A 12,125-nucleotide genomic window follows, 5' to 3' on the forward strand; every position below is an offset into this window, starting at 1 on the left:
TTTCCCACTTCACCAAAGCTGGATTTCAAGTCATACAATATCTACCACATTAGTCTTCCATTTCCAGGGCTGTCTGAAATGCAGCCATATTTTATTGTATGTTCTAAGTTATTCATTTTACAGAGTTAAAGTGGGACACGATTCTTTGCATGAAATTCAAAGTTTTATGAGTCTATAATCTAGTAAATATTCGAAAATAATTTAATATTAAATTAAATATTCTAAATATTTGGACAAAAAGGTGGGTCAGAAATTCTTGGCAAATGTAAAGTCATTGAGTCCCCAGGAATGAAAGAAACTGTTGTGGTTCAGTAAACAGAAAGGGAGAGCCCAGAGATAAGAATATACTGCAGAAAGGCAAGAGGTTCATAAAGTCATCCTTGTCACCCACCTCTTGTATGACCAAAGCCTATTTGATTTTATAATGGGAAGATTACTTAATTTTTTTATTATTATTTATATTTGTTAATTTTAAAATGTCTACATTGTTATTTATTTTATCTTTATTATAATTTATTATATTTATTTTATATTTATTTTATTTATTTACTTTTTTTATAATCTTGGGCTAGACCAGTAATTTCATCAATGTAAAGAATTCCCAGGGTAGAAACTCTTCCAACTTATACAAACTAGGAGCTATCCTGCAATTTAAAGTCTTACAGAGTTGCTTAGGGCACTGGAAAGATAATTGACTTGCCTGTGATCACAAGACTAGTTATGGAGCAAATGTTGGGCTGAAACCTAGAATTTTCTAGATTTCAAGACCTGCTTTCTATCCATTATACCAGATGGCCTCATGATTAGCAGTCACAGCACTGACTTCCACTTTATATTGGCATTAAGTGAATGGGGAAAAAAGGATTTTGTTTGCTAGAAAGTCTTTACCTTTGACCGTTTTGAATCTAGTTGGCATATAAAGTAACTACTCTTCCAACATCTACCCACTGGGAGACCATGGGTAAGTTATTTGATTTTGAGCCTCAGTGGTCTCAACTATAAAATGGGGATAGCAGTAGCAATTACCTCATGGGGTTACTATGATGCTCAAATGAGATGATGTATACACAACACTTTGTAAACTTTAAAATGCTGCAGAAATGCCAGCTTCTATTATTTATCATACAAAATGCCAGAATGAAGGTATTTCAAAACCACAGAGGCTCAAGGTCAAATAACTTACACCTGGTATATATACTTTAGAATGGAATGTTTTGAATATTAAGGTATACTTTTGGTTGAGACAAGAATTTTAAAACACTTTTTATTGATACTTTGTTTACTTTTTCTGATATGACTTTATGAACATTTAGGGGGACCATATGGTTTGGGTGACTTGCAAGTGAATGTAGTTCTTCTCATTCCACTTTTTTCCTTTCTAAAATGATTTATTTGTTGACTAAATGAAGTTTATCTTTGGTTCCAGAAAGTTTTTTGTTTTCCAATTAAAACAATAAACAATCTAATAATCAGTTCATTGACTCATACTTTATTTTTTAACCCTTATTTTCTGTCCTATTAACAACTCTAAGACAGAAGGATAAGGGCTAGTGTAATATTTAAATTAATATCTAATAATTCCAAGTATTAATTTTATAAAGTTTATTAATAATCATGAAGTAGAAGGAATAAAAAGGAAATAGAAGTGTAAAAACCTAATTCTCTAACAAAAATAAGACCTTGTGAGCAATTCCTCCTGCCTGGCTCAAAGCCAGCTTCTGTAGCCCCAATCAAGGGAAGACAGTGAGGGGTGGGGGTCACACAAAACTTATATCTTCCCTACTAGCACGTAACGTGAGAAGGGACATGGAAAGCTGGGATTTAGAGTCCTGGGGAAAGAAATCTAATTATACACTAGGCAAATGGAGTTAAGTGATTTGTTCAGGGTCACACAGCTAGAAGTGTCTGAGGCCAGATTAGAACCCTGGTTCTCTAGACTCCAAGCCTGGCTCTCTGTCTACTGAACAATCTAGCTGCCCCAATGATACTTTATTTGTAATCTAGTCATACCAAAATGTTATCTCCACTATGCCTTTCTGTCTTGGGGTATTTTATTACAAACTAAGATAAAGATACTCATTCCCTATTTAAGGAAAGAGTTATCAGTAAGCAGAATTTAGGGGACACCCAAAAGCCCCTAAAGACACAGTTCAGGTGACTTAGAAAATAAGGCTGATTAGTTCTTTTAAGGTAACTGAGAGGAGTTTAAGAAGAGGGCCAAGGTTTGTTCCTTTGAGAGAAGACCTAAGTGTTATGAAGGGATGAAAAAACTTCCACCTGTGTTCTTTTTCTAAAGATCTGGAGTTTACTATACTGGAAGCCTATGAGCTCTCCCTGCTCTTCTCCCATGCACTGTTCAGGTCTCCCCCTCTTATATCTCCCTTAACTATAACTGAATCCTTGCCCTACCTTGTCTCTGTTCCAAGACTACCAGACTAAAAATTTACCCATTCTTGTATACCGTGTTATTTTAGTGTATCATGATTTTTTAAAATCAAATAATCTATGCTGCCCCCCCCCAAAAAAGATGCAGATTGAGAAACACGTTTACAGATATGATCAATATATGGCTTGGTTCACTTCCTTATTCTTACTTGTTATAAGAATTTTTTTTTAATTAGGGAAGATTTAGGAGGGAAGAGAATAGAAATCTCCTGATGACCCCCAAAAATAGAAAGAAAAGAGGGCCACAAAAAATAAGATAATAAGAGGGTAAGAAAGAGAAACAGACAAATAGGCTAACTTTGAAACTGTGTGGAATTTATTCTGTAACACTGAAAATAAATGCAAGCTGTCTATAATGGGGGTGGGGGGGTCAGTGTTTCATAGGCAATCCCCTTTTTCTATTCTTTGTATATGTAAATGCTCATGTTAGTCAGCATTTGCCAATTTGCCAAGTGTGTTGTTCAGTTGTATCTGACTCTTCATGATCCAATTTGGGGTTTTCTTAACACAGATACTGGAGTATTTGTCATTTCCTTCTCCAGCTCAGTTTACAGATGATATAACTAAGGGAAACCAGGGTAAGTGACTTGCCCAGGATCACATAGCTAATAAGTGTCTGAGGCCATATTTGGACTCAGGAAGACAAGTCTTTCTGACTCTAGGCCCAGCATTCTATCCATTCCCCACCTAGTTGCCCAAGTTTAGTATAACAAAGATTAATAAGTAATTTTTTTTAAAAGGAAAAAATAATACTTATTTTTTCTTATTGATTTTTCTTATCTATTCTTCTTATCAGATCAATGAATAACTAGTACAATATTTCATTAGCTGCAAGGAGAGTCATGACTCAGGGTTTTCAAAGCCTGAGTCAATAGGATACAAACTGTGTCAGCACCTATGCCAAATTTGATTATGAACTTTGGCATCTGGTCTGAGAGCCATCCTGGTCAAGTCTAGAGAGGCAGACCAAACCAGAAGCCTGGTTTCTTCCTTCCCAGGTGATATGGTTGTTTTGTTTTGGCCATAACAACTCATTAAAACTATCTGCTGGAATTCAAATGGGATAATAAAACACACAGTGCTTTGTAAGCCTTAAAATGCTAGGTAAAGACAGTTGATATCATTATTAGGATGAAGAAAACACAAAAAAGCCCCCCTTAAGTCATAGACCCCCCCCTTTCTTCTTCTTCCCCTGCTGAATCCAGCATGCTCTACTAAGGACAATGCTCTCCCCAGGCTGTTTCAGAGACTGCAAAAGATATGACCTGGCCTCTATCACTAATAAAATAATTTGTGTGATCCTGGGCATTTTATATTCCCTTTCTGAGCTTCAGTTTCATCATCTATAAAATAAAGGCACTGAACTAGATTTTATCTTTAAAATACCATGTGATTCAGGCTCTCTGTTCCTAGCCTGACCTCCTGTCCCAGCTGGAGCTTGAACCATCCAAAAAGAATTCCAAAAAAAACAAAACGTCACACAGCTAAAAGTCTTATTATTATTTTTTAGTGCTGTGTATCCATGGAGACATTTATTTTGTTGGTGTTGTCTTTAGTGTTGAGTTGTCTACGTCTATTCTTCCAGAGCAAGGATTGTGGTTTTTTTCATTCTAATGTAATTAGTTAGAATGCCATGTGTAAAATAGATTTAATAAATATTTGGAGGCTGATTCAAAAATAATTAACAAGTACAATATGGAGAATGTGGTTGTGAAATCAGGAAGTCTGACTTCTTGGATAAATGTTGTTGTTTATAAAAGATTGGCAGCAGTTCTTTGAGAATATCATTAGGCTTACATGGCCTCAAAATAATACCCTTTGGAAACTTCCTTCAAAGAAGTCAACAAAGAAACAGTAGGAAAAGGAAGCTTATCGAGGCTCAGCATAGCAACATTTTGTTTAATAAATCACAGATCAATGTGATTAAAACATCCTAGACTGTCACAACTTCCTCCTTATCATGCATAAAGGATGATATTCTCTGCTTCTTTGTAATATAATTATTCTTTCTCTAAGCTTAAAAACTATATCATCCATCCTTTAAAAAATCTTAGACTCTTCAGGGAAGATTTTTGGTGACAATTAATAATCTCTAATCTCTTGGCAGAGAGGAGGTGGACTGAGGTGAAGAATGAGAAATAATTTTTAAGACATGATCAATTAATTTCTTGATATATTTTGTTTGATTCTTCTCATTTCTTATGAAAAAAATTAATCAATATTACATTAATAAATCACCATATCAAATTGTACTCATGTGACTTTGTACAAGCTATTCCCCTTCAACCAAACAATCAATAAACATCTATCAAGCACCTACTATGGGTCAGGCAAAGTGCTCAAGGTGAGGAGTGCAAGGAAGGACAAAAGACAGTCCTTGCTCTCAGGGAATTTACAGTTTAATAACAGAGATAACATGCAAACAACTATGTATGAGGAAGAGTGGAAACAGACACAGCATACCTTGTTTGAGGAACAGTATCAGTGGATAATAAAGTATGGGTGGGGGCATCTAGGTGGCCTGGGTTCAAATGTGACCTCAAACACTTCCTAGCTTTGTGACTCTAGGCAAGTCACTTAACCCCTTACTGCTATTCAGTTTTAGAATTGATATTAAGATAGGAGGTAAGGGTTTGAAAGAAAGAAAGAAAGAAAGAAAGAAAGAAAGAAAGAAAGAAAGAAAGAGAAGGAAGGAAGAAAGGATGGAAGGAAGGAAGGAAGGAAGGGAGGGAGGGAGGGAATGAGGGAGGAAGAAAAGTATGTAAGATTGTGATGGGCCTTGAATGCCAAAAAGAAGACTTTTTATTTGATCCTAGAGGAGAAAGGGAGTAGGGAGTATATTGAATACAGAGGGGACATGGTCAGGTCTGTGACTGAGGAAGATTAATGTGACAGCTGAGTGCAGTAATAGCTACTGATGGGCTGGCATGGGCTGGGCAGACTAACTAGCTAGTTACTGTAATAGTCTAGGCACGAGAGGATGAGGACCTCCACTAGAGGAGTGAAGGCAGCATGTCTGAGAAAGATGGTAGAAAGACCCACTTTATAGAAATGGATTGGATACGGGAAAAGAGAGACACATAGATATACAGACAGACAGAGACACACAGAGAAAGAGAAAGTGTGTGTGTGTGTGTATATGTGTGTGTGTGTGTGTGTGTGTGTGTGTGTGTGTCCCTAGGATGTCAACACCTAGGAAGATGGGGAGAATGGTGGTGGCCTCGGCAGTAATTGGCAAGTTTGGAAGGGGAAAGGGTTTAAGGGGAAAGATAATGAGTTCCTTTTTGGAGGTGTGGGATTCGAGATCTCTACAGGATATCCACTTTGGGATATCTAACAGGTAGTTAGAGATGCGAGGTTGGAGGGCCAGGAGAGAAGTATGGGCTGGATAAGGAGATCTGAAAATCTTCAGTATACAAATAATCATTGAAAATAAGAAACTGCCACCTAGCTTGGGTGTCCCCTTCTGCACAAGGACTTTACAAAACCTCTCAGCTATTAATGCTGAAATCACTTTGTATGTATTGCTATAGAATGCCTTGTGTTCGTCCACCTCTAGAGAAAGAAGTGATAAATAGAAACAAGTGAGACAAGTTTTATACACATAAACCTTTTTGTTAAATAATGCCTTCTCTAATGGGGGAAGGGGATGGAGGGAGGGAGTTTCCTGGGTATTTTCACATAACAAATAAATAAACAAAATATAATTCTGTAGATAATATGTGAACAAATAATACACACACACACACACACACACACACAAATATACATATGGAGACACAGAGCACTGAATTTAAGTGAGGAAGACCTTGTTTCTAATACTACCACAGTCAGATACATATAGTCACATTGCCCTAGAGAAGTCACTTAATTTCTCAAAGTCTCAGTTCAGTGACAGCACTAATGTCACAGAGTTGTTGTGTGAAATATGAGTGAATGAATAGAAATCATTTAAAAAATTTTAAAGCACTCATAAATGTCAGATTATCATGTACACTCAGCTGGGTAAAGGCTTTCTTCCAGTAAAATGTAAGCTACAGTAAAGCAAGGTTTCATTTTTGTTTTTGCCTCCTCAGGTCTCAATGCATGATTAAAAAATTTTTTTTAAACCCTTATCTTTCATCTTAGAATAGATACAAAAGTATTGGTTCCAAGGCAGAAGAGAGGAAAGGACTAGGCTTGTCCAGGGTTATACAGCAAGGAAGTATCTGAGATCACATTTGAACCCAGGACCTCCCATTTGCATCTCTGGCTTGCTATCCACTGAGCTACATCACTGTTCCAATACTGAATGAATTTAATAGAATTGAAGATAAACAAGCCACTCATTCTCTGTGCCCAGGGGAATAGATATGATGCACTGGTCTATCTAATGTGCATCCATATGCATGTATATGCTATGTAAAATTTGAATGGCACAAATAAAAAGGGTAAACTCCAGTATAGATATAGGTAGATTTCTTTTCTTACTAGCTGTGTAACCCTGGGCAAGTCATTTAACCCCATTTGCCTAGTTTCCTCATCTATAAAATCAGCTGGAGAAGGATATGGTAAACAACTCCTATATCTCTGCCAAGAAAACCTCCCAAACAATGATGAAGACTTGAACATGACTGAAAAACAACTAAACTACAAGATTTCTTTTTTTTTTTAACCCTTACTTTTTAGACTCAATACTAAGTATTGGTTCCGCTAGGTGATTGGGGGTTAAGTGACTTGCCCAGGGTCACACAAGTAGGAAGTACAAGATCCCTTTTGGCATAAGAATCTGTTTTATGGGCCAGACTCCCCTATTTTGTCTCTTTTCCTGTAACTATTATTATTTTTTTTATTCTTTACTTGTATCTTCATCTGGAAAGGGAACTTCCAACATGGGAGCTTTATTCATCAAAGGAGATTAGCAGCTCATCTGTAATTTATAGCCTCAGAGAATTATCTGAGATAACACTGTGAAATTAAGTGACTTGTCCATGATCATACAACTGATACAAGTGTAAGAGACAAGACTTAAATCCAGGTCCTCCTGATTCCAAGGTCAGCGTCCTCTTTGATACACCCTACTATCATTTTCCAAACCTAGGTTTATGTCCTGCCTCTAACACATACCAGCTATGTGTTCACACACTCACACACATATATCTTTATATATTCACATATATCCAAATGATGTGCCACCCCAACATAGCAATAGAAATGTCTAAGTAGACAGTAAAGCTAAGATGAAGAGTTACAGAGCAATTGCTGATCTGTATTGGGGGCTAGGGGTGGGAGAAATGGTAAAAGTGTGAGAAATTCCATACCAGAAGTTTCTGGCTGACAAAATTACAGATCCAGATTCCCACCTCACCTCCCAAAAAGACCTACCCAAATACATACACACATACAGATGGAATTCTGGTAATTTGGACTTAAATTTATTAAGTCTAGTCCAAGCTGCCAAATTAATTCAGTTCACTTGAAATGCACCTCTTTCATCATCTCTTTCCATCACCTCAGACTCAACATGTCTATGATAGAATTCATCACCTCCTCCTTCCCATCGTTATCCTTCCTCTGAAACCACCTCTCCTGCCATGTCTTTATTTGGTTTCATCAATCAATTCTCTCCCTCTCTTCCCTTCTGATTCTTTTGCCTTTCCCTCTGTAATAATAACTCAAAATGCTCCAAATCTGCAATGCAAAGTACCTCCATGAAAACAGCCTATTTTGATGTCTTATCCCTACCCCTTTCCCCCACACTTACCCAGGTCCACCTCTGAACTCAGGTGCTCTTCAGCTAGGTTAGCTGCTGGTGCAGGTAAAACATCATCATCAAAGCTGATAAGATCACCTTCCACCACTGTTGGGCGATGAGTTGAGTTTGCTGTTGGTCCTTCCCCCAGGGACCTGAAAGCTCTGGCCTGGGCTGCCACAGAGAGCCTAGGAGAAGCAGTGACTGGTTTCGATGGAGGTGCAGGAAAGGCAGGGTCTTCTAAGAGAGGTAATTTCTTGGGTGGTAAAGGCCGTGGTGCTGGAGTTGGAATTCTCTTCTCCTTTTCGGGGATCTCTACTGATAACCTGCTTCCCAGAATGTCCAGTGGCCCATTACTAATATTCGGTACAATGCCAGCCTTTGGTTTCTTTGGCAATTCAGGTTTGGTTACTGGGATGCCTCCCACTTCTGGTGGGTGTGATTGGGGAGAAGGTCCTTCCTTGGAGGCAACCTTAAGTTTGTTTTCAGTCCATGTGTCCCATTCTCCAGAAGCTCTATTGATGGCTGGCTTTGGAGCCACACTAGGTTTTCCTGCAGGAATGGCAGGCCTTGGGGGAAATGTCCGGGGAGCAATTTCAGGTTTCCTAGATAATCCTGAGGTTTCAGCATTTGGTTGGGATTCAAAAGCTTTGATCCTTGAAATAACACTAGCTTGGTTTCTTTCTGTGTTCATACTGTTTATCACTGTTGGACTTCCCAAGTTGTTCCCATCTAATAAGGACAGGGACTGACTTGGTGATGCTTCCTGCTTTACTGTTGGTTGACTAGTTTCCTGATGGTCTTTTAGGTTGCTTGGAGTATCTCTGACTAGAGGTTTGAGATTGGTTTTTGATCTTGGCTTGGGCACTGGACATGTTCCAACATTGGGGATGTCTTGGCAAGTCTGTTCTTCAACGACATCAAAGACAATTAAAGGAGCCACATCTTTCAAAAGATTATTGGTCGAAGATAGTGGAGATGGCTTTAAAGGCTGGACTACTACAAAGAAGATACCAAACCATAAGGAAGTTGCAACATAAGCATTTCAAAACCCATGTTGGCTTTTAAGAGAAGATTTTTTTTTCTTCTTAATAGACATGGAATACCATCAGGTTTTAATTTCCTTAATTAGCAAAAAGTAATTTTAGAATCACTGGCAAAACCCCACAAAATTCATGCTCAGCTTCCTGATTATAAACAGAGAAAGCTATTTACATTTAAAAAAAAAACATTAAATCCCCCCACTCTACTTAAATGTATTACAGAAATCATTTCCCTGGGGGTGATCTACTTCCAACATTCCTTGTTCATTGGAACCCCATTTTCAGGTCTGAGGCTATGATATTGTTTTTCTTTTATTTTTCAGGGCAAACACAAATCACTCCTGCTACGCTAATGAAATGGTTTTTTAAAAGAAACTCAGAATGAAGATCATACACCATCGAATCGATCAGAATCCTATTCAGTGCCTAAAATGTAATACATTCTCAAGGGGAAATCAGGATAGAGAGCAATAATACCATTATTGAAACTCAGGGTATTTTGGCCATATGAACTAATGTGTGGGCAGTGAACTGAGACAGCACTGACTTGTCTTTAGAGAGAATAACTTATGAATGCAATCAATGCATGGTCAAATAAAGAATGCAAGCTAGGATTGTACGGGTTGGGAAGCAAGACTCAAAGAAATTTTCTCACACTTTGGGAATAGAGAGCAAATGTTTTTGTAAGGAAGTTCTAGGTTTAATGACTTTCACTGGCACACATTGCTTATGTGACCTTGGACAACTCACCTAACCTCTCATCTCTCAAGCAAACTTCTAAACTGATAAAGCTTAGAGATGAATTTTTGATCTGCATTGGTGGTGGCAATTTCTATACTGAGAGTCTTCTATGCTGATAAAATCCCAATTGGGGGATGGAGTGGGGAAGGAGGGTACTCCAACTACTTACCTAGAACTGGGTTGGATTTTCCAGGGGCAGCTGTCGTCTTAGCATTACTTTCAGAAAGGGAGTTGCCTATCTCCTCTGGAAAGTCTGTCTGAGTTGCAGATGTGATGGTTCTCCTTGGTGTTGTGGGAGCATTACTATTACTCCCAGTACTAACTTGGACTTGGTTGATTTCTTTTATCACTTGCTCATAAGATGGAGGAAGCTGTAAAATAAAGAATTCATATCAAAATATTTTAATTCCCATCATACCTGTACATTTACAGGTACACTATCACTTAAAAGAGTATTAAGTACTCACATTTTTCTCTTTAACTTTATTTTTCAAAAATTTTAAAACTTTATTTAAAATAATTTTTTTTAATCAGGACAGCTGGATAGCTCAGTGGATTGAGAGCCAGGCCTAGAGATGGGAGGTCCCTTGCTCAAATCTGGCCTCAAACACTTCCCAGCTGTGTGACCCTGGGCAAATCATTTAACCCCCATTACCCTTACCAAACTATTCTGGCTTGGAAGCAATACACAGTATTGATTCCAAAAGGGAAGGTAAGGGTTTATATTATTGATAACATAACCCCCTCCCCCCCTTACTTTCTGTCTTAGAATCAATACTGAATATCAGCTCCAAAGCAGAAGAGTAGTAAGGGATAGGCAATGGGGGTTAAGTGACTTGCCCAGGGTTTTATCTAGGAAGTATCTAAGGCCAGATTTAAACTCAAGGCCAGCACCAGGCTCAGCACTCTATCCACTGAGCAACCTAGCTACCTTTGATAACTTGTTCTTTTTTTTTTAATCCTTTCTTTCCTGTCTTAGAATCAATACTGTGTATTGGTTCCAAAGCAGAAGAGTGATAAGAGCTAGGCAGTGGGACTTGCCCAGGGTGACATAGCTAGGAAGAATCTGAGGCCAAATTTGAACCCAGGACCTCCTATCTTTAGATCCATTTTTCAATCCACTGAGGCATCTTGCTGCCCCCCCCCCCATGACTTTTTAAATATATTTATTTCCAAATATATCCTTCTCCCCCTACACCCAGCAAGCCATGTCCTTGTAACAGCGAATAAAAATGAGAAAGTAAAAAACAGTGTAACAAAAACTAACCAAACATTCTCTAATAATTCTGATAGTGTATCTGGCATTCTAGCTTCATAATCTCCCACTTATTCAAAGAAGATAAGGAAAGTGTATTTTTTCTTCTCTTCTCTGGGGTAGATTTGGTCATTCAGTTTGATCATAGCATTCAGTTTTATTTTTTTTAATACTGTGCTTTTAAAAGAAAATGCAAATTAGGGCAGCTATGTGGTTCAGTGGATAGAGAGTCATATCTGGAGACTGGCGGTCCTGGATTCATGTTTGACCTTAGATACTACCTAGATGGTGACCCCGGACAAATCACTTAACCCCAATCACCTAACCTTTACTATTCTTCTGCCTAATAATAGATACTTAGTATTGATTCGAAGATAGAAAGTAAGGGGGAAAATGAAAGGACACAGAGAGAGAGAGAAGGAGGGAGGGAAGGAAAGTAAGGAGCAAAGCAAGGAAGAAAGCAAAAAAAAAAGGAGAAAGGAAGGAAGAGAGAGAGGGAAGGAGAGAGAAAGAAAGGAACAGGGAGGTGGGAGGAAAGAAAGAAAGAAAGAAAGAAAGAAAGAAAGAAAGAAAGAAAGAAAGAAAGAAAGAAAGAAAGAAAGAAAGAAAGAAAGAAAGAAAGAAAGAAAGAAAGAAAGAAAGAGAAGAAAGAAAAAGAAAGAGAAGAAAGGAAGGAAAGAAAGAAGAAAGTAAGGAAGGGAGAGGGAGAAAGAAAGAATGAGGAAGAAAGAGAAGGAAAGAAAAAAGGAGAGCAAACTGACCTCAGCAGGAATAAGCTCACTTGCTCTCCATGGACTTGCAACAGGAGAAGGTGGGAACCCTAATCCTGGTGGGGTCCCTGGGAACCAAGAAGCTGGTCTGAGGGGTTCAGCAGCCACAATGGTGATTTCAGGTCGCCTAACAGACAAAA

At 38.2% G+C, this 12,125-nt stretch overlaps 1 protein-coding gene across 10 annotated transcripts in view; it reads right to left on the reverse strand.

Annotated features, from left to right (window-relative positions):
* SH3D19 (SH3 domain containing 19) overlaps nt 1–12,125 on the reverse strand; it is a 240,069-nt gene that overhangs the window by 76,268 nt on the left and 151,676 nt on the right. For 9 of the 10 annotated variants that reach the window (XM_056803671.1, XM_056803677.1, XM_007496244.2 and 6 more), the window contains 3 exons: nt 11,977–12,112; nt 10,130–10,331; nt 8,189–9,175 (listed from right to left, as the gene is read on the reverse strand). In XM_056803671.1, coding sequence (XP_056659649.1) covers nt 8,189–9,175; nt 10,130–10,331; nt 11,977–12,112 — 1,325 coding nt within the window. The remainder of the gene's footprint in view (nt 1–8,188; nt 9,176–10,129; nt 10,332–11,976; nt 12,113–12,125) is intronic. The other variant, XM_056803672.1, reaches the window with a different exon arrangement.

Source organism: Monodelphis domestica, chromosome 6 (genome assembly GCF_027887165.1).
Source record: "Monodelphis domestica isolate mMonDom1 chromosome 6, mMonDom1.pri, whole genome shotgun sequence".
Classification (NCBI taxonomy): Eukaryota; Metazoa; Chordata; class Mammalia; order Didelphimorphia; family Didelphidae; genus Monodelphis; species Monodelphis domestica.